The 23503-nt window shown below is 40.1% G+C and overlaps 2 protein-coding genes across 5 annotated transcripts; both read left to right on the plus strand.

Annotated features, from left to right (window-relative positions):
* The first annotated feature begins 2529 nt into the window (after nt 1-2529).
* On the plus strand, nt 2530-10905 carry plin3 (perilipin 3). Its single transcript, XM_080033427.1, has 8 exons — nt 2530-2621; nt 6164-6253; nt 6520-6715; nt 6835-6917; nt 7365-7650; nt 8976-9295; nt 9611-9829; nt 10212-10905. Exons 2-8 carry the CDS (start codon nt 6185-6187, stop codon nt 10347-10349), a joined length of 1311 nt encoding a protein of 436 aa, XP_079889553.1. The 5' UTR covers nt 2530-2621; nt 6164-6184; the 3' UTR covers nt 10350-10905.
* A 127-nt stretch (nt 10906-11032) lies between these two features.
* On the plus strand, nt 11033-21891 carry LOC307254868 (AN1-type zinc finger protein 5). Of its 4 annotated transcripts, XR_013845004.1 has the most exons (7): nt 11033-11160; nt 12328-12528; nt 12788-12956; nt 14850-14977; nt 15093-15156; nt 16770-16877; nt 18195-18334. XR_013845004.1 is itself a non-coding variant. In XM_080033403.1 (6 exons), exons 2-6 carry the CDS (start codon nt 12369-12371, stop codon nt 18341-18343), a joined length of 714 nt encoding a protein of 237 aa, XP_079889529.1. In that variant the 5' UTR covers nt 11033-11160; nt 12328-12368; the 3' UTR covers nt 18344-21891. The 4 variants fall into 4 exon arrangements, 3 of the variants coding, with proteins under 3 accessions (XP_079889529.1, XP_079889530.1, XP_079889531.1); XM_080033403.1 differs by lacking the exon at nt 15093-15156 and having other exon boundaries at nt 18195-21891; XM_080033404.1 differs by lacking the exon at nt 15093-15156 and having other exon boundaries at nt 12845-12956; nt 18195-21891.
* Nucleotides 21892-23503: the final 1612 nt, after the last annotated feature.

A 23503-nucleotide genomic window follows, 5' to 3' on the forward strand; every position in this document is an offset into this window, starting at 1 on the left:
CCGCTCCTTTTATTGCATAGAAAAGACCACGTCCTCGTGAAAGTGCCCTTTGATGATAATGGATATCTTGTTAAAACAATTCATCTCCCATGCAAAATGCTTCAAAGACTCAAAAGTGCACCTGGATTTTGAAAGTTGGTATGGTGATACCGTTCGCATTCCCATTCTCAATTTATCATGGCCTTTGATTGTTTTTAAATAATCACGATTATTGACACTTTTTGCATTTTTCTTTAGCATTGTACAAAGCAATTCTTTATTTTCAATTGTGACCAAATAATCTGGAAGTTGAAAGCCCATCATATCTTTAAGATACATCTATTAATAAGATGTGTGGGTTCTGCTTTCACATCTGTGAAATCTGGTCAAATTGCCAATTTACTGCTCTTATCATGAAAGATATGCCTTAAGGTAGGATAAAGAGAAGTAGAGGGGGTTGCCAGGGAACAATGGAGTGATCATTTTACTCGAGGGGATGAGTGAGATTTCCAGTTATCTACTGATCTTCAATTACTCAATAATCACAACAGGTTAAGTCTCAATCAACTGATCCAGTGAAGCAGCAGATAAGGGTTAACCAGGAACAGATGAGAGTCTCCGGGGCACACGTTGCTAACTCTTTTGCAGCACCCAAAATGAAGTTTTTTAGTAAAAGGCACAAAGTGAAGAGGTGGAAATTGCTTGCTCATTCACATATCCACATATCAAACTACAATTGGGAAAGGAGCCACAAGACTGTGGTCAATACAACGCAGCCATGCTTCCCAGCTTATGCTATCTCCCCTGACTCTGACCCGTCCACTCTCACCGCCTCGGTCTGGTGTTTTAATATTAACAGTTACCGCCTTGATTTGAAACTTGGGCAAAGCAAAGCTTTACAACAGGACCCATTAAAGTCATTTCTGATTGCAACATTAGAGTCAATCTGTTTCCTTTCTCTGAAGCCTTGCGCAGGCATGTGGGAAAATACAAAGGGACACATAATGAAGATTGTAATGGTTTGAATAATGAAAATCCTCTCCGAACGAAAATTGAGAGTTAATAGAGTTAGAGTGGTGGCGGTGGTTATACACAGTAGAAGGGGCTTTACAGTGATACAGTATTTGCACAGTATTAAATTTGTATGCCACATGAAAAAATGTAATGGGAAAATCATGTAATGTAAAAAGTACATTCAATCAAAGCGAATATTGTTGCAGTCTGTGACTCATTTTCCTGGGGATTCTTTTAATATTCGATGCTTTAATATTTGGTACAAATAAACTCTCTGCTCTGGAGTGACAGAGGATCTGCAGTAAAATGATCTTCAGGGTGAAAATGTGGGGGAGTTCAGCTCAGTATGGGTGAAGTCTAAGTTGACATAATGGGTAAAGACTGCCCTCTCAGGGTTTACTACGTCAATTGCAGTTAACATGGTTGCCTGACTTTCATCCCAGCTCAGCCATCTGGCTGTATATGCACAGTTAAGGGTATTGGGAAAGGCTCACATTGGCATTCGGAATCACATGTGATTCACCAGGTATAAAGGTGCGGCCACACCAAACGCGTTACGTGCGTAGGCTTGGATTCCATTATTGTTTTCAATGCACAAAAGTTTTATAACACACTATAATTTAAGTGTAAGCAAATATAAGGACATGTTTAAGTGTTTCTTAATGTATTGGTCAACAACTATGATTTCTCATATGAGGAAGCCATATCTGGTGCATGAGGGTTTCCTTACAGTCTTTAACACAAAGTGCACTCACGTGATTTTTTTCGTAGCTTTCTTGCAGCATCTTGCCGCTTAGTTTGGCCTTCATGAGCGGATTGGGTTTGTGCATTAACATGGAGAGTGAAGAAGAAGAATTTATTACAAAAAAAAACTTCATTAACAAACAATGAATCCAAAATGAATAAATGTAATAAAATACATGTGCACTCTGCGTATAAAAACAGGAACACATTTCATAGGATTACAACTGTATATTATCAATTATCCTATAACTGTGTATGCACTTTCATATGAAGTTATAGTCATTGGCAATTACATTGTTAAACATTAATTTGTGCTTAAAAATGGGCAAACATAGGAGTCAGTTGGCCAACCCAAGAAACATGATTTTGTAGAGTTCGCCTACAACCGGAAGAATCTGGGTGACACAAATCTACTGAGGAATAAGAAAGTTGAACAGTAGGCCTAGCTCCGTTCAAGGATAAATCACCAGAACCATTCATAGGCCTATGCATGTCATACATTGACAGAAATGTGTATATAATATATCACAGTATGAATATGACAATCCAAATGAGAAAATATCTTGTAAAACATGGACAAAGGAAAAGACAAGGCCAGGTTTGTAATTGAGAATGGATAAATATGCGTTGGTGGTGTTTGGTACCAGATGTGACATCTGTGCAGACTTCACTGACTGGCACTTCCGTATTTTGATTTAATTGGTTCAAAGTTTGTGAGACAATCTCTCCTCTCTCCGCCTTTCTAGTCAGTGTATGGCTGAGGCTTGAGACATGGCCCTGTTGTGGGATGGACCATAATACGTCCATGGGTTGGACTGGCACGTTGACGAAGCATTACACAGCAGGTCACACCAGGACAGAGGAGCAAAAAGGCTGCCAGTGAGGTCAGTGGTTGCTTAGACAGCTATATTTTGTTTTCCTTCTTTCTTTCCTCCACTTCTCAGAGACGTGTTGCTATTAAGCTAGCTAACGTTACCTGGAGGCTACGTTAACTCTAGCTAACTTCACCTGAAGTTAGGTGTTAGCTGGGAGGGCTGAGTGAGGGGTAAAAACTGTAGGTTACTCACTTTGCTTGGTAACGTCGAAGACTGTGACCACAAGTTTGCCACACATAGTAGACAGACACCAAATGAAAGAGTGTTGTTGTTGGGTGAAGTAACTTTCACTATTAGTCGTACTAGTTATTCTTCCTCGAGTCGTCTGGGGTAAAGTTCATCAGCGGTTAACTGTTAACTGGCACGGCTGCTGGTATGTGGTATTAAGCGCCGCGCGTGCCCTCTTCAGAGGACAAAGGGTCGTGTGTAATGATGAGCAGTTAAAGGGGCTTTCTGCGGTCACCTTCCCAGCTCAATTGACACCGTTTACATCGTGTGCTTACTGCTTAGACGGTGATTCCTTAAAATGAAGCAGTGTCTACTAATTATTTTCAATGGTTGTTTGATTCCAGGGATTTAGAGGACCTTAGAAATAAAATTATTCAATATTTCACAATAATATTATTTTGGGGTGTATTTTTTTGTCTATCTTGTGACCCCACTTTTTAAAATGGGTTTAAGCTGAAATATAGATGACCGTAGGTAATCCCTTTTTAACTAACCTTTTTTAGGTTAATTTAGCCTACTTTTTCTTTCTTTCTTTTTTCTTTCTTTTTTTCTTACTTGAACTTCAGAGATAGGCCTATCTGAAGTCTCTCATACAGTTGTATGCCTCATAACTCTTTTGTTTCAGCTCAAAGATACTGTCCCTCTATGGCAAGTGTGTCAGTGTCACAATAGCTTTCTTGAGAGATGACAGTTTGCCCAATAATATCAAAGGTCACATAGTGTTTCAGCTCTAAAGGGAGAGCGTAGTAGTTTTCCCCTCTCTAAAGGGGATTATATGGCTCAGCATTTGCGAAAGATGTGACAAATATCCCACGTCATAACTCGATCGAAGAGGCCAGATAGCACTTTTATGAGCTAATCACTTCAGCGAGGAGATTATTTTAAAACAGCTTATTGTTTTTGCGTAACAGCAATCCACGTTATGTGTGCTGTGTCTATGATAATTATCTGGTGGTTCATCTCACAGTTGATAGCCAGGAGCGTATAGTGACAGACTTTGCTGTGTAATAAACCCAGTGAAGATGTCATCAACTGCCTGCCTCTCATAAGAAATCATGTTGCACAACCAAGCTGTTGCAACAAAATGCAATATGAAATCATGTGGAGCCCATAGAGACTATCTGTCAGGATCATCACAGTTAGGCTAATTAAGACATCAGAGAATGTTTTTTTTTTTATTCATCCTGGCTTCTAAAAGAGACAGTGAAATGAATGAACAGTAGTTCTGTATACAGGCCATCCACGGTTTGGGGCTGCTCAGACTTCAGTGTAGTTCACTGTCGACAGTTCCTTATGTCAGGTGAGCTTGTAGTCTTATTGACCTGAGCATTTACTTCAGAACAAGCAACAGTTTACGGCAGGTAGGCTGCAATCCTCAACCTACTGTTCTATAGAGTTTCCCCAGCAGTGTAGTAGTGATCACAGAGATTATGTCCGTCTCTGCCCTAGATACAACAGGTCAACCATGGTGAATGCTTGTAAACAGCGTCCCCTTCGATCCAGGTGGACTATACTAATGTCTCGCCGAGCCATCTGGTGGAGCACAAACAGATGCCGTCCACATGTTGGGAGCACCAGAGAGAATTTAGTGATTTTTGTATAATTTTTCTCATCACTATGATGAATTTTCCTTTCTTTTTTTGAGGTACTTCATGGTACAAAAACAGATGTTAGAATGTTTGTTCATGACTACATTCATAATTGACATTATGCTAAATGACATCTTTATTTACAAATGATGTGATGTGATATAGAACTGAAACTAGTGTAATGGAGTTGATTAGAGCGAATCATTTTGATAATTGATTCATTATTGAAGTCGCTTTCAAAGCAAAATTGCCAAAACTTCCCTGCTTCCAACTTGTGAATGTGTGTGAAGGTGCTCTAATAGAAAGTTTATTTTGGACTGACCAAACAATCAGAAGAGTCCCCTTTGTCGACGTGAAACTGGGATGGACATTTTATAGTTTAAAGGTTTAACTGATCAACCAAAAATTGGCAGATTCATCGATGATGAGAATAATAAATTGCTGTTAATCCACTCCTAAAAGAGACATTCACACAGACAGTCACCCCTCATGTGTGAAGCTTTGCCAGGGCTGATTTTAAAGTGACATGTCATTTCTCCTCCTTACTTCATGAAGAATAGAAACTGGACACATAATTGGATACTTTATTCAAATTAACTATGGGTTTATTTCACCATTTTTCTTTGATCCAATTAAATAAGATGTATTAGATCTTAAAGACATGTTTCACTTGAGTAATCCTTTTGGACTAATTTTAAGAAATATTTTACATTAGAATAGCAATACTCAATATGCTCCTCAATATTTTAGTTAACACTTTTCAGGTGATGTAAGAGATACAGGTCCATTTTGACTGCTTTGCTTTTTGTGAGCAATCAATCTCCAGCAATAGTGCCCGGCTGCTGGTCCACAGTTTTTATTCATGGCTTTTTTTCTCTTGACATGAATCTATAATTTCACATTAGACTGACTTCTGGAAGACCGGAATTCTTTCTCATAATTGGTCATATCTGTGTTTCATGGGGCTACAATCATCACTTATAGAAACCAGTTAGATTGAACCGATAAGTTCCTTTTGAAAGAAATAAGTCTTGTGACTCTTTCTATGATTTTGCTATAAAGACAAATGACCTTACCTTAGCAAGTTTGATGTGCTATTAAAATGTCAGACTATTAATCAAAATTTTAAAAAATATGACTTAAACCTTCCTCAGTGCTGATGTGACGAGATCTAAAGTCAAAATAACATTTATAGGTTTTAAACACACGTGGGTGTGTATCCAACACATTTGAAGTATCTACCAAAACATTGGCCTCTTTAATCCCTCTTTTCATGTGCATTTAAAATGTTGCCTAGCCTTTGATGTTAAGACTTTATCTTTTCAGGATGCTAAAAAAAAAATTAAATGCAAAAATATAGCTGTGGGAAATTTAAAGTAAAAAAAAAAACATTCCAAATGTCTCATCCACTTTGACATAGTGCAGGGACTTGCTTGAATAGTGTGCTGTGCTGCATATGTTTATTTTTATAAGCGCAGTTTCATCCTCATTGCATCATGTAGTATAATTTGCAAATGAATTTAACATGGTTGAGTTGCCTCGCTGCCTATAGTAAATAATACAGCGTCTGATGATCACAGGACAGCGATTCCATTTCTATATTAATAAGGCACCGTTTCTTTGCAAGATAAAGTATATCGGCCACTTAAGAAAAAAAAAAAGTACATCAGTGAGAAAGATGTATTTCATGATGCATACCAAGCAATGTTTCTCACACTCTATATTCCATTTCAGAGATTGAATCCGGCAGGCACAATGGCAGACAGCGCGAAGACTAATGAGACTGGAGCGGCAGCAGCAGAAGCAGCTAATGGAGACCAGCAGGTGAGGAGCGCTGTGACCCACAATGACACCTATTACCAAGCCAAGGCCTATTATGAACTCATTTGCCGCTTCCAATGTCCCCATGTTGATAAGATACTATGGGGAACCCATCATTATCCCAAACTGATCCCTGCTAACATTACTGTCCTGAACAGAGCGTTTTTCTTTACACAAACTGGATTGTCTGTCACATGTTTTATGTCTTTGTCAGTGACGGTAATTGTTACTGTGTTTTTTTTGTGTGTTTTTTTTTTTTGTTGCCCTAGAATGTTGTTTCCCGAGTGGGCAATTTGCCTCTGGTCAGTTCAGCTTGTGGGGCGGTTTCCAGTGCCTACAGTAGCACCAAAGACAGTGTGCCCTTGCTGAAGGGAGTGATGGATGTGGCAGAGAGTGGGGTCCGAACCCTGGGAGAGGTGGCCACCACGGGGTCCAAGCCTATTTTGGACTTTATAAATCCACAGCGTAAGTTGTTATATGTGCACACAATTTTACAACGTTGAAATGTGCAAGCTTGTCAGGCTTGTTCTTCTAAGAACAGAATCACCAGAGGGTTTAACTGAAATGGTATTTTTTTGTTTCAGTTGCTACAGTAAATGAGTACGCGTTAAAAGGACTGGATAAGATGGAGGAGAAGATGCCTATTCTGCAGCAACCAGCAGACAAGGTGCGCCTTATCACACAATTGTCTTCTTCTTCTTCTTCTTTTACAGAGAAACACCCCTTGTTCAAATATGTGTGTTTACTTAAACAGATTTATTAGAACACTTATTCCCCTCAAACAAAGCTCCTGACATTAAAGGTGGAGTCAGCAATATTGGAGACTGTTTGTTGTCAAAATCATCATTTCCCAGAAACGCTGACTCCACCTTTTAAGCTTTTCTTAAGTCCACAAGTTGTATTACTCTCTTGACTATCGAAGCGACAACACTTTCACTTCACAAAACGTAAACAGTTACTGTTACACCTTGGTAAAAGTCACCAAGCCCTGGGTAAACGGACCTCAAACCAACATTATTAATATAAAAATAATTATTGATACAGCATATTAGTATAAGTGGAAGATAAAATGGCTCCGGCGTGTCCTAAAAAAAATCTGCTCTTTCTCCCTCAGTTGGTGTCGGACACGGTAGGTATGATGTACCAGTCGGTGACGGGTGCCAAAGATGCTGTCGTGGGGGCCAAAGATGCTGTGGTGGGGGCCAAAGATGCTATGGTGGGGGCCTGGTACGGGGCTATGATGGGCGGCGTGGAGATGACCCGGGCAGCAGTCAGTGGAGGTATCACCACCGCCATGGGCACCAGGATGGGCCAGATGGTCAGCAGTGGCATGGGTCTGGCCCTGAGCCGATCGGAGAACTGGGTCGAACAGAACCTACCACTCACTGAGAGGGAGCTGGGTCAGTAGCTATCCTCAATGTGTAACAGCATAATAATCAGTCTGTGAAACCCCATATGTCTACTTGATGAGGTACAGACTCCTGTGTTTTGACAGTTGGATCAAAGGAAGCTGAAACAAGGCTACGACTTGAATTCGCAAATTATTGTTGAGTTTTTTTTTTATCACAGATGATTATAAATACGTAGTAGCTCCCCGATTGAAAGCAGGAAGCACTTCATGTTTTTTTCCTCACAATTCTAATTAAGATCTGTTTATTTCCAGTGCTTTGTAAAGATTGCTGAAAACTAAATAGTGAAAAAGCACTATCATATTAGATTTAGTTGTTATATCTATTATAATTGTTATCTATCTATAGTCATTAAATGTACTGCTGTTTCATTGATCTATAGATCGTACAGCAAATGAGATGAGAGACATGTCCTAATAAATGATTGTTATAAAGGCAAAACAGTGGTGTGGCAAGATTGGGGTAGCCATGGTAAAAGTGTTAATTTATACCACAGTGACTGGATCTGAACCAATCATGAATGGTTGATGCTATTCTTAGAAAGGTAGGCAGGGCATTCCAATGAACTCCCCTTATGTATACTTGGCCCTTAAAGCACCTACAATATCCAACACTCACAGCTTGTACACCTGCTACAGTGATGTCATGTTATCATGACAACAAGCCATGCACCAATATAGCACAGATTCGCAAGGGGCCATCCTCAACCTTGATTATGGATATCGAAAAGATGCAGCATTATTAAGCGTCAGCAGCAAAGTACCCATAATGGCAGAACTCTTGGGATTTATTCTGTGGTTACTGTGGCAAAGGCCAGCCAGACGCACCAAAGTAGATTTTAACAGAGGCACAGGGAGACGGAGTGTTACTCTGAATATCATTTAGCAACCACACACTAATGACTGGAGGGAATGGGGTGGCTCTCAAGTCTTTTTGTCTTTCCTGAGCAGATGTGCTTTAAACTTGAGAGAGTCAAGTATTTCCTCCTTGGAACAGAAGCAATAGTGAGCACAGTGGGAACAAACGAGTTGTGCCCCAATCTGTCACTGAAAACATGCCCACCCCGGGCCACAAATAACGTGCATGTACTTCTACTTCTACATTTCTTTGTATTTCTTTTAATTAACATTTAGAAACTCAAACCAAGACTGATAGATTTGTTTTCTGGAATATCCTTTTCCAAGAGTTGACAAAACTGTTTTAATAACATACAGTACTATAATCACACCTTTGCTTTAGAGATAAAAACCGGATTAGCCTGCTACAGAAAAACCTCTCTTTTGTAGGTATATGAAATGAACACTTCTCTCTTTCAGCTGCTGTGGCAGAACCACCATCGGTCAGCCCCAGCTACTTTGTCCGCCTGGGGAAGCTCTCTGCCAAAGTACAGGAGCGAGCCCTACAGCTCTCCCTGGGCCGTGCACGGCATGCCAGGGATGCCACCTATACTGCAGTGGGTCAGATTACCAGCACTCTGGACCTGCTAGAGAGCGCCCGTACCGGTCTGGGTAGCGCTAGTAACCAGATAGGAGGGGCCTCAGAGCAGCTGCTGCAGCGCTGGACAGAGTGGAAGCAGAAGCAGGCTGGAGCTGGACAGACTGAGAAAGAGCCAGATGTGACCATCAGTGAGGCTGAGGTCAGGGATGAAGCATTTATTGTCAAAGTAAAATGTCCTTTACCCTGCATTAAACTGATAAACCTTTAGCATCGTGTGATGTTATAGCCTACTTTAAAAAAAAAATATTTTTTTACAAATAATAAGTAAATGCTTTGGCGAATCAGCAGTATCAGTGAGTAATAAATCTGACTTGGTAAGGACTAATATAACATTGGTCATCAGGAATTGGATGGGAGGAATTGATTCATTACATCTATATAATCATCTGTCATTTAATATGCTTGTGTTTTATGGCATTAAACTTGTATTTTTATTTGCACATGCTGTCAACAGCAGCTGGAATGGCGGACCCTCTCCATGGTGCGTGGTATGAGTGACCAGCTGAAATCGGCGTGCTCCAACGTGGTGTCGAGTGCTCAGGGTCTGCCAGACTCCGTCCAGGACCAGCTGACCATCGCCAGGCGATCAGCTGAAGAACTGCACGTGTCTCTGGGGAACAACAGCAGCATCACACCCATGCTTCTGGAGCGGAGCCGACACCACCTGAACCAAGTACTAAATGCACCACGCACCATGACTTTACTGCAGTGTTAGCAGCAAAATATAGTTTAGGACTTAACATTTGATATTCTTTTTCAATTCCCATCACTTAATAGTACTAATATACTTAGACTACAGAGTCTCATTGAACAGGAATTAAACGGGATACTCATGCATACTTAATAACACAAACAAACATACATTCTAACGGGTGTCTGCCCATTCATATGCTTATATAAAACTAGGACAATCAAGCTTATGTTGTGTTTAGTAATGTATATAGATAATCTCAAATTTTCCGACCCACAATGAAGCTTTTTGAAGAAAAGTATATTGTTTTGATTATAGATAAGTAATTAAGTTGAAAGTAATTCTAATATGTGCATTTCCCCAGGTTAAGCATTCTCTGGATGGTGTCATGGAATATCTGCTAAACAACACACCGCTCAACTGGCTGGTGGGCCCGTTTGCCCCTCAGCTTACCGAGACGACAGTGGAAGATGTGGCAGTGAAGAGCAGAGCACACAACTAGACTTCATTGATTAACCAAATGTGGTGACAAAAGAAAAGTGTTTCCTGTAGATGGACCATTAAAAAAAAGTATCTGCTCGCTTTCATGAAAGAGGCCTTTACATTGTCAGTGTTTTTAATGTTGCACTTAATTTGAATTATATGTTGATGCCACTAGGCAACATTTGTGATGTGGGAGTTCATGAAATTAAATTATGACCAGAAGCTTTAACCTGTGGCCTTTTAACACGTGTGCACTTCATAATTGAGAAAAGTATGCTTATACAGTATATGGTTTACCTGTGTAAGATGAATGCATGTGTCCATGGTGTTTCAAAAAACATGTAAGTGCCTAAAAAGAATTGAAAGCATTACCAGAACTAGGTCATATATGTTGGCTGTCAACACCAAGCCCATTTTAAGGCTCTACAGGCACGTTGTGGGAATAGGACAGACTTTCATTGTGCATTAATCTTTGAGATTTTAATTTCAGTATTTTGTGTCTGAACCTTGAGAGGTTTCTGGTAGCTGCTAGTGAACTGTCAATGACCTGACATGTCAATAAAATGTTGCCTCAGCCCAGCGTCAGTGTCACATTTGAATATGTTCATAAATGTGTTATTTGTATGTTTTTGTGTGTGATGTGGTGGTGGACTTTGCTATGTTGGCCCGTCTGACTGAAGGCTGGATCGACACTGAGGATGACGTCATGTTCGTTGTTTCGAATGTCGGGTGCTAGCGCTGGGTAGGAGGCCGCGCGCTGTGCTGGGGACGAAACTTGTCCAAATCTGAAACCCAAGGTTGTCGACAGCCCCCGGTACCTCGCCTTCCAGGTACTGTCTGTATCTTAGACTGCTATGAGGGACTCCCGTTGTGTGTAGCCGATTTGAAACCGGCTAGGACACTATCGGGAGGCGCACTGTTTTCTGGGCTGGCTGATTATGCTAGCGGTTCAGCTAACGTTAGCCTGCTACCGAGCGTTTATTCGTTTTAATAAAACAAGATGTGTGTATACTTAGTCGCTAAGGAAGCTGTATGCTTGTGTTTGTATTGTTTTTAACACGATAGAAAGCTACCGAGCGAGTTCGTCCTTTTTGTGTTGGTAACCAGTGTCAGGCAGACAAAACGTTTGCTAATGTTAGTGTTTGCTTTGAGCTATGCAAGCACAGGACCCCAATTGTTTTCTACTGCGGACAAACTCAAAGTGGAGACAGTCAGCTGGAAGTTGTTTAGCTAGATTGTCAGCAACACAGCGTCAGTGTTTTCCGAGATTATCAGGTTCATTTGACGGTTTCGTTGAAGTTTTTCGGGCTGGCTTTGTTTTGACAGGTCTTCAGCCTCTGTCCCTTTTTTTCTTAACTTTGTCCTGACGAAAACATCTTGCTGTGCGGCGGAAGGCAAAGTAGTTAAGCTAGCTTTTGTTTTGTTTTCTGTTGCAAACAGTAAGTTGCCCTTAACAGTGTTGCTGTGTTCACCCCCTTTGTATAGTTTTTGTTTTCATTGCTCTGCAAAGCTCTCCACCTGGTTTTTGTTAGAATTCCATGGGTTGGTACCTTCAAAACGACTGGCGCATATGCCCTAATTTGGCTGGATGAGCATTACATTATTAAGTTTGTTATTATTTTGCATTTATTGTTGTCGTGTTGTTGCCATTACTGTCATAGTTCATTTAGTCTTTCACATACATTTGGAAAATATAATTTTTAATAATTTAAGTCAGTGTGAAAAGTCCAGTCCTGATTTAGTGACAGAAGTGGACTTGTTACTCTGTGGGGTTATATATTTAATTTTGGTTGATATAGATATGAACAGGCAAAACTCGATTACAGCTGCAATAAATGGGCCATAACCACTTACATCCCAAAGAAACAACTATTTTGTCGCACTCTCCTCCCATGCTCCAATGCCAGTCTCCAAGCTCTTTTAGCGAAACAAAAAAGATATATTATTAAATAGGGACTGCTAATAATTTTGACTAACGTTTGCAACCCCATTTACAGGAAGATCGTCTCCGACCCCCCCTTACCCCCTCTGTCAGAGCATGGCCCAGGAGACCAATCAGACGCAGGTGCCAATGCTTTGCACTATGGGATGTGGTTTCTATGGTAACCCTCGCACCAACGGCATGTGCTCGGTCTGCTACAAGGAACACCTGCAGAGACAACAGGGAGGGGGGAGATCCAGCCCCCCAGGAGAGAAAGGTAGGAAGATGGGACATGGCCTATAAAAAGCAGGGGGAAGGAGGAGAGACATGAACTCAGTCAGAACAGGGGTTCACTGAAAAACACATACAGGAATGTTGGAATCTTGAATTTGCTAAAAGGGGTTGGAGAACAAGAGAACTACACTGGCATCAGAAAGCAAGAGAGTGACATCTCCATCGTGTTCCACATGAACTAGGGCAATAGCAATATAAGAAGATGATAATTAGAAACAAATAGAATGTTGTCCAATGCACAGGGCCCAAACAGCAGGTTCTGTGTTGGTGCTATCAGACTGTTCTGTTCCCACACACAGCTGCTACATCACCGGCAGGATCACCGGGGTCAGCTGTTGTGACCTTGGAGAGTACAACCTCAGAACCCAGCACAGAAGTGGCAGGAACTCCACCTGAGGAACAAACGGCCAGGTATGTTGACTGACAAGACAGGGAGTTTGCTCAGACATTATTCTTTTTCCAGAGTCCTGAATAAATCATTTTGAATCAGTTGTAATTTGTATGACATTTATCAATTAAAAGCATAAACCAAAAATGTCTATGTTCTATTGGAAGTGTTTTTTTTTTCTTCTTCAAAAAGCTAATCAGGCAACTTAAACGTCCTATAAGGAACTTTTCAATGTATATGAAACAGTCAAATGTTGCCTCTGATGATTAAAAATGACCTGTAATAACAATTAAGACCAGCAGCAAAAACAACGCTATTTTTATGTAGTTTTTATTAATGCTTTTGCATTAACAAGCGATTTACGGCATGCAGACCGGAACATTCCCGAGAGTTACTAAATCAAAGTTTAAGTCGCTTCACCAGCATCATATTACCATTATTAAGCTTGCATATATACATTTTTGAGTAATTATATGAAAATAGTATGAAAACTTTGGCCTCTGTAAATGTTGTTTTCAATTAAATTGTTAAAATGCCTGTTTAAAATTCACTAAATAATGAGTTCATCATTAGCTCCAGCACATTCTATTGTAATGCGTTCGTATTATTCCTCCTTTAATTAATACAAGAAGCTTGTTTGCTAACACATCTTGCCTCTGCAGAAACATATATTTTCACATTTTACTGGTTTAATATGCATGAAAAAAGGAGCGTTTGACCTTCTTCAAGAGGGTTTTAAAACACTCTTGAAGAAGGTCAAGCAGGATGGAAACGTTGGTTCTTTAATAGATTGCGATGCTGAGCAAGAGCAGTGTGCGGGATCTCCTTTTTTCATCTTAGTGCATTTTTATCCAACGCACCTGCATCAAAGTTTGCTGGATGTGCGAATGTTTCTAAATTACCTGGAAAACACAGATTACCCACATGAACCCGGTTCTCAGAGGAGTTGTTGGAGTAATTGGTTTATTCTTTCCAAGATGCCTACAAAGAAGTCCAAACGGCCATTTGGTCCCTTTGTGACAAAGTGTAGGGAATTAACAGAAGGGATTTGTGCTTGATCCATCTGTCTGTATAGTGTTAATCATGGATAGTTGGACTGAGTTCTGTATGTATGCACGTTTTTCTATGCCCCTGTCGGTTTGTAGTTGCTCTTGTTTGCTTGTCAAGTTGATTGTGAAAGCTCATCCAAGGTATTTCTCTAAGTAGTTAACAGGGAATGTACTAAAACAGATGAGAGAAATGAGCAGTCAGTCACCTAACAAAACAATGTGGTAAATTATGCAGCTAGATAAAATACGTAAAGAAAGATTTAAAAAAACAAATGTCCTGTGTTCTTTTGTCAGAAGAAAATACTTTATTGTTTAAGATTGTGTTCACTCCGTTTTCCGAAAGATACATCATTAGTCAGTCAGGATGGCAACAAGGTTGCTAACTTTTTTTAGTAACAATATCTCTCTGCTAAACATTTACTCCAAAATAAATAACTTGAGTTACATCTTGATTTAAAGGTGGAGTCAGTGATTCTGGAGAACAATTGTTGTCAGAATCTGTGAATATCTCCTTGCGATCCACTACCTGTCTGTACTGTGTGTGTATGTGTGCTTGGGGGAAAAATCATTGTTAATACACAGACTGGGCTTTGTAAAAGGGCATGTTGCTAGATACGGTGGGCCTTTTTCCATATACACTTTGTTTACATACCAGTTTACAGAGCCTAGGTTGTGTATTAACACAATTATTTTGTTTAATGCTCTCACAGTACGGACTGGTAGCAGATCCACATGAGATATTTGCAGATTTTGACGACAATTGTTCTCCAGAATCACTGATTACACCTTTTAAATATTAATTTATTTTTTGAAGTAAAAACTATAAACTCTGTAAATCATATTTTTTTTGTTGGTTTATGATTACAGTCCTAGCTCTCCCAGTCCAGTAACTCAACAGATGACAGCTATGAGCATCTCCCAGGATTCGGGGGCTGTAGACTCTGATCGAGCAGAGGCTGACGAGGGAGAAGAGGAGGGGACTTCCAGCAGCACAGGTAAACGGCACAGAAAACAATGGTCCTAGTCCACTTCAATCCCGACACACCATCCACTTAAAGTGAGCAACATTCACAGCTGTGGACGGCACTATTAAGCAGTATGAATCAACAGGTAAACTGTTGGATGCTACCCTCTACCATAAACAATATGCTCTTGTGATGATGTATCCCAAAAGGTAAAGTAAAGTAAATTGGTAATGTATTCTTTTTCACCATGTTTTTATTTTAACTTTTGCATATATTCTGTAACCTGTCTAATATCACTCTAAACAGTATAAGGCAGGGGTGTCAAACTCATTTTGGTTCGAGGGCCACATACAGCCTCTCTGATCTCAAGTGGGCCGGACCAGTACAATAATGGCAAAATAACGTACATCAACTCCAAATCTCTAGCTTTGTTTTTCAGTAATATGCTTTATCACTCAGTCTACATTTGTAACCTACATTATCACGGATCACAAGGGATCTCTGTACCCCCCAGGAAATGTCTTAGTAAAGGTTGCTGCTGGCCATGGGAATAGGAGGTGCGGCGCGCAGCGCCGCAGCAAAAATTTGGGGGGTATTTTGCTCAAAGATGCCAATATGCACTAATGAAATAAACAACTGTTTATTTGAATACACAAATACAACAGGCACTGACGTTACAGTTGTCCAATTTTGTTTACTATATGTACAGGGACACATTTTGTGCAAACATGCAGACAGTACAAAATAAAATTTAATAAAAGTGCAACTTCTACTGTTTTGATTTATTTTTAAATACAGAGGTTATTGGTTGTTTTGGAATTCGTTTTTCCCAATTTAAAACATAAAAATAAAGCAGCATGGAAAATTAGGAAATAAATCTTGTAGGCCTACACTAGCATGCTCCTGCTCGTTTCGCACGTGCAGAGCCGCGGACACATCGCGCTTGCTAGTACATTAATTGTTCAGCACTAAAAATAAAAATTGTTTTATTTATTTTTTATTTTTTTGGTTTTTACTTTGCCATAAAGCACTGGAGGAAACATTAATAGCGGTGAAGCAAGATTGCCATTTACCATTTCCCACGTTGCTAAAATGTGCTTTTTTTTTATTTAGGCTGCCCCCTAGCGGCTGGAGTGAGCATTTTGGTTATTTCTTTAAAAATTCATATCTCCTCACAGGAATGGGCTAGAGACTTACTTTTTTTTTTGAAATGCTCATGAATGTGTGCTCTAAATCATCTGCGGCCCGCGGGCCGTATGTTTGACACCACTGGTATAAGGTATTATTTTTTTTTGATTAAAAAAAGATATGTGCTAGATAGATTTTTCCGCCATTGCATTTTTTGTTTAGGGGGATGGAGTATTTAAGTTTAGAAGTCAGTGCTGTCGGGGCGCCCTTAGCTCAGTTGATAGGGCGTCCCCCCCCCCCCCCGGGCCGGGCCCAGCAGCGGACCCGGGTTCGATTCCAGCCCGCGGTCGTTCTCTGCATGTCACTCCCCTCTCTGCCCCATTTCCACTCTGTCTCTACACTATCAATAAAGCATAAAAATGCCCAAAAAATATTAAAAAATAAATAAATAATAAGTCAGTGCTGTTGCAACATTGCACTGACTGGTTTGGGATGGTCCCTTTTTGATATTGCTTTAATACTATCTCTGTCATGATGTCTTTTGATTGGTGAATTGTTCTTTTAGTTTTTTAGTTATTTTACCTGTTAATATTAAACTAGTATTTATCCTTGAATACAAGCATTCATCTAATGAGAAATGGATGAATTTTTTCGTGATCTTTTGTATTTATCTGTGCTTTTTTTCCCCCACCAGATCCAGCGGGGGAAGCGGCGCAGGCTTTGTCTGATAGTGACCAAACTCCTGATAAAAACAAGAAAAAGAACCGCTGCTTTTCTTGCCGGAAGAAAGTTGGCCTTACTGGTAAGGATGGGAAGAATTTTGAACATATACAAATGAATTTGCTTTGCTGGAATTCTCAACTTAGCTGAAGGGGAACCACTTTCCAATTCCTTTCAAGTTCCTATTTTTAAATGAAGGAAGAGTTCACTTTTTTCTAAATCTGGTGTTAATGCACAACCTCGGCTCTGTGAACGGGTGTGTAAACGAAGGGTATGTAAACAAAAGGAGGGCCAACGTAGCTAGCAACATGCCCATACCGAGCCATATGCTATGCATTAAAGAGGACCTATGATACTTTTAGACTTTTATGACCTATAAACGTTGTTATAATGATTTATAGTCATGTTTAACCATACTAGCGTATCAAATAATTACGTACATGCATTTAGACGTATTCCCTGCTTACCGTCTGGGGTGGCTATGCAGAGCACTAAACACTAGGGCAGCCAGTCGAGAATTCACTTGTTCAAATTTCCGGGTATCGTGTCGTCACGTTCTCGGATGTTTCCATGTATGGTAATGCTGCTCAGGCAAGCTCCAGCCATGCCCCCACCCTCCTCTCTCAGAAATCTCCCCGCGCGCTGCTGGAAATGTTCCGGAAGGAAGGTAACCAATCACAGGAGGTGGGGCGGGGGAGAAGCTCAAAGCAGTGTGTGGAGCAGACTGCTGTGCTCGCTAGGGTGAGAGGAAGAGTGTCCCGAAAATCTACATGGTTTTTTGTGATGTGATTCGTGTCAGGTTGCTCTATAGCAGTTTTTAACAAGAAATTAAGACCAGAAAAGTAGTATAATAGGAGATCTTTAAAACCATTTTTTTCAGCGCACCACAGACATGTGTACGTATAGACATGGGGAGATATTTACTGATTTTTGTCAAAATTATTTTTACAACAAGCGTTCTCCTGAATTGCGGACAAATAACATGTCCAAAATCCAGATACCAGTTCATGGTTTGTTAAATGTTTAGTTTTTTTTCTCCACAACTAAACACTGGTACAGACTAAGAGCAACATACTGCAGGTTAGTGGTGCATTTCACAGTGTACTGCTGGCCTCCATCTTTTGCGGAACTGGATTGTCTTTAGGATTCAGTTGCCATTTAATCTGGTAATATTTCCATTTTAGGCAAAAGTTCTCAGTATGCATGTGAAAACAGCCTGATAATGGCAGGGCTCTGAGAGTCTATAATGGTTATATAAATATGTCCAGTTTAAAAGCAGTTGATAAAGCAACTATTCCCAGAAGAGCAACAGATAGGAGCCTTTCCACCCTGAGATCTCAAGATGTTTATAATCAAAGCTTTTAAGTTGGCTGACCTTATTTTCTTCTCTTTACTGAAGGTTTTGACTGTCGCTGCGGCAACCTGTTCTGTGCCATTCACCGTTATTCTGACAAACACGACTGTCCCTATGATTACCGGAGTGCAGCTGCCGCCCGCATACGCAAGGAGAACCCCATCGTTGTGGCTGAGAAAATTCAGAAGTTATGAGAACTGAGTGCAACAAACAAAAAAGTCTCTTGACTTTTGGGGAATTTTGAACAATGGCGACTCGGATGAAAACACCTGATATCATGGCTTCATTTGTTCATGGTAGTCTGAGATGGGCAGGGGGGTGGGGTGGTGAGGTCGCAGCCACTGTCCAGACGCTTCCCTTACTAGCATCTCCCTCTCTATACACCAGTGACTGCAGCTGAACCTGTGTGTGTGTGTGTGTGTGTGTGTGTGTGTGTGTGTGTGTGTGTGTGTGTGTGTGTGTGTGTGTGTGTGTGTGTGTGTGTGTGTGTGTGTGTGTGTGTGTGTGTGTGTGTGTGTGTGTGTGTGTGTGTGTGTGTGTGTGTGTTTAGTATGAAAGAGTGTGTGTACATTTGCTTGAGAGTGGGGGAGAGCCGCAGGGGCTTGGTGGTCATTAGTGTTGCTGTTTTTTTTTAATTATAACTTTTTTTTTTACCCCTTTTTGTTTCTCAACTTGGGGGATTGTGAGCTTATTTTTATACAATCCCTTCCAAGGTAGTTGAAATGGGACAGGGGGCTGAGCTGTTTTGGAACGTGTCACAGCCTGGATAATGACACAGAGCTCAATTAAGGTCTAGCAAGTTTAAAAACAATAATTTACCGGGAGGATTCATGTATCAGCTAGACCTTTTAAGGGCTTTGGAATATACATTTTTCTCCCAGACTGAAAATGATGTCAACTTCTTGTCAAATTGGCCATTTTTTTCTTCTTCTCCTTCTTCACACCTCTTTAGTCTCACCACCTGTTGAACTCCCAATTCTCAGCATTTTCCAGAAGCGTTTCCCTTTGATATATTGACTTATCATACTGATACTGGGTGCATGAACAGTAATTGGAGGGGGAAGGTCGGGGAGGGCAGGGGTAGGGGAAACTAAGAACATTGACTTAACCGAGTGATTGAATTCTGTGTTTTTATTTTATTTTGTTGTGTTTTATTGAGCGTATGACATCAGAAGATCTATATTAATATATTGTAGTTAGCTTGAATTGTGTGATTGCATTCTATTTATTTTTTATGGTTTGGTTGGTCTGTGCTGGAGGATTGGCAGCATGTGTTTGCAAATCATTAAGATTTGCACTTAACCTTTTCAATTAGATTTAAGTAATTCCATCTTAATTATATAACCATTGAATAAAATAAAATAATACAAGCTCTTGACATGAATGAGTAGAGTCCAGTTAAGCCGTTTCAAACTACAATTGTGCAGTAAAATGTCAATCATTTTGGAAACAAAGCACAACAAAGTGTGTCTACTGCAGAGCATAACCTAATGTGCCACCCTACTCAGTTTTTTTTCAGCATCTGGGTCATTTGCAGTTTATATCTGGAGGAAAAAAAAAATTTGCCTTGTTTGATGATGCGACATTGTGTTTTAGTAATGCGGCATGTTCTCCTTGAATGCCCTTTCTGTTCTATGGAGTCAAGAGAGATGCTCCATGTTTCTCTAACCACCAGCAGACCACTGACACATGCTGAATGAAAACTGACCTGGGTCACAGTTACTCTACACATTGACACACTCAGCTAAAGTAAAGATTGTTGCAATGCTACAAGAGCTGCTTGCTGTGCTTTTACTAGATGCTCAGATTCTGACGAGTCCTCGCTAGGAAGACTGCTTCTAGCAAGCTTCTTCTAGGAAGATCCAAACTATGCGCATGGGTGCAGTCAAACGTACAAGTTACTGTTTTGTAACTGGCTGCACCGTTTGAATTGAAGCTAAAATCTTTTTAAAAGCCACACAGCATTAGCACAATGCATGGCTGGAACCCTAAGGTTCAAGTTAACAGGACTCTACTTTTTTTTTTTTTTTTCAAATGTAAATACCATATGGCTCCTATTCATATAGTATTATCTTATTGTAGTTTTTGCCAGATAATTAAAGTGGGGGACTAAGGTGAAGAATAGTACTATGTGTATTGAAGTGCTTTTCATAATTATCAAAAAAAAAGAAGAAAAAAAAGGAATTTGCCACACATTGCCCTGATTCCCCCCATCTTGTTTCCCTTTTATTTACAAGTTGTTCACCACTTCATCTGCCATGTCATTTTTTATCTATTTTTAGTGAATGGCTCTAACATGAGTGTCTCCTACAGGCGATGTGGCTTCTATTCTACAATATACTAGTCAGATTGTTAACACCCCCCCCCCCCCCCCTCCCCCGAAGCTTTATTAACCTCACTGAATAACACAGTATCCCAGCCCCTTTTATACTGTTACTGAAGTCTATTCATAGCCTAGCGATATTACTGAGAGTTAAAAAGGTCCCTTGTGATGTGTAGAGGGACATTTGAAGCTTCATCTTTTTATTATCAAAAGCTTTCCTTGCAAATGTTTCTTGATCATTAAATATTTATGAAAGAGCCGTTGAAAAGTTGCAAGGACTTTATGCATCTTTAAAAAAATAATCCAATGCAGAACACATTGGATGTAAGTGAAATTTTTCCTTGTGTGCACAGGATATCACGTGGGACCTGTGTTGCTGATGGACATGCCTTAATGGCTTTGTGACTTGGCATGCCAACACTTGAGACTGTTGACCTTGGATCCCCAAAAGAACCTGACTGTGATCAATTCACCACTAGAGGAAAATTGAAATCCAGAAGGAGTGTATGTGGATTCTAATGTGATTATTGTGTGCAAGGAGAATAATTGTCACACTTAGGAGGAACTTGTAATAGGAGCAACCCTGCAGTTTGGTGATCCTAAAGGTGTATCATTATATATACAGAATATTCAAGTTTGCCTGCTGGGTTGATGACATTACATTACAACGCTCAGTTTTCCTTTTCCAGATTGAAAGTCCTTTCAGAGAAAAAAAGTCCCTTTATTGGAATGATTGTTCAGTTGTTCAGCTCTGTAAATCGTGAGGATTTCATGGTTTACACTTGGTCTTTTTTTAAATTGACTGCTCATATCAAACCCCAACCCCTGTTTTTGAATAAACGTGAGCAGTTTGAATGTAAACCACCATAATCCACACAACAAGCTGTAATGTCGTTTATTAAACTACATGGTCCTGATAATGACTGTATTTGGGCAGTTGACGGAGGCTCAGTTTTCTTGCATGATTGGGGACAGTTGGGTCACTAAAATAGTTATGGGCTGTTGGTGATGAAGGACTTGGCACCAGCAATTAGGGCAACCATACCTGAATAATCTCAATATTATCAGTACATACAGTATACGTTTCTTCCTTCTGTTCTGTCGCTTTGATAGCGTTTTGACGTCTTCAATCCTGTCTTTAGCACAGCCTTTCATAATCCACGTCTTCATCGTGCAAGGGTTTTGATTGATAATAATGATAAACCTGTCAGTTGGGATGATTCACTGCGGAACTAAAGACAAGTGACAATGAATTGATTCATTTTGTCTCTCAAGGTGAGCTTGAGGGACATCCAGTGAAAGGTTCACAGAGCTGTAGTCCCTGTCCCTTGGCACTCCAGTCCCCCAGAAAACACACACCAGATATCTTTTTTTCTTTTGGTTTTTCTTTTAAAGATTTAGGATTGTATGATGTGTAAGAGTAAGTATAAAACAATAAATTCACAAAGTTTATTTTAAATTACACTTGTCTTTTGTATTATTTTTACATTGTTTTACAGTATATATAAATGTTGCTGGCTAAAAACTGGGATGCAATTTTCTAGAAAATGTAATAGGTAATTCTTAAAAAGTTATATGAAAGGAACCCGTGGATTTCTGCTGCTTCAGTACACTGTGCATGCTGTGGCCCCACTGCTTTGTACTGGTATATTGTTTTCCATTACAAAGCAAAACACTACGGGCACAAATGGTACTACACAATAGCACCTAATGTTCAGCTCAAATGCATGCTGTAAGAGGAAATGCCACGAGGGCCGCTTAACTGTGCTGAACTAAAAACACTTATTCTGTATTATGCATGAAATAGATTAATATCATATTTTTTTCCCACAGCATGCAAACAATGTACCCTCATTAACTGTTATAGAGCAATTCATTTCTTTGCACAAGGTACAATAATAGAATTCCATGGCTGCCCATGGTCCAACCACTGTCCAGGGGCCTGTGTCTTTGAAACCTTTGCTTGTGCAGGGGTTTGTGTCAATATTGCTATTGCATTTCAAAATGCTGTGTGCACCAAAAATTTTATTTGCCGCAACTGTATCAGGATATGACCATCACTAATCTGGAAAGAGGTGATCTGGAGCACAGTTTACACAAGAACTTCTAGTTAAGTGCAGCCAGCAACCAACAGTTGGAAATAAGGCATGAATTTAATAGTATGGTTAAGACCTTTTTCTTGTGGCCGTAGTTGGACTGAATGGCAAACAAGCTGGAGGGTTCAGTACAGTTATCTGTAATCTGAAGTAAAGGGGATTCCTTTTCCAGCAAAGCTTGTTCCTGAAGATGTCTCCCCCAAACTCCTTAAAGTGACTGCACACTGGTCGCCATCTCCATAAAGTCACAGACTAATTATGCACAAGTATCTCATAAAACTCCATTTCAAAATACTGAAGTTGAACTATAAGTTAAGACATGGATTTAAGATACTTGCTAGGTTGGGGTCATACATTAAGTTGTGATAGTTAAAGGGGTACTATGGAACTTTAAGAAATATCTTCTCAATAGCAGCAACAGTGGCAGTAAAGTGAGCAGCAACATGCTTTCACTACGTCAGCGCAGGCGAGCAACTGTCAAAACAGTTAGCCTATGTGATTGACCAGATATAATGAGGGTTGAAGTAAGTTTTCTTGCACCATGTTTATTTAAAGGTGCTGTAAGCAGAATGGTTCTTTTAGCTAACTTCCTGTCAGTTACTGCATTTAGCAGTCCCCTCGCTCGTCCCTACGTTACCACATTAATGCACTGCGGTCTTCAAGCAGTAAGTTATCTAGCATCTTCTCAGATCCATAAGTGTGATAAAACATGATAAAAACCATCAAAACAGACATTGGGAAGGATTTTAACCTGCTCCGCCATTGTAGGCGCATACACATTCACCCATCTGTTGCTCTGGCGTGCACCGGCAGTGAGACGAGTGTCGGTTCGTAGCGTTTTCTCTTCTGATTGGATAAAAAATTCGGGATACTCCAATAAGTTTATTTGCCGATATCATGCAAAGCAGCTGACTGAGAGATCGGCTTTATGAAAC

Source organism: Ammodytes marinus, assembly GCF_949987685.1.
Source record: "Ammodytes marinus genome assembly, chromosome: 8".
Taxonomy (NCBI): domain Eukaryota; kingdom Metazoa; phylum Chordata; class Actinopteri; order Uranoscopiformes; family Ammodytidae; genus Ammodytes; species Ammodytes marinus.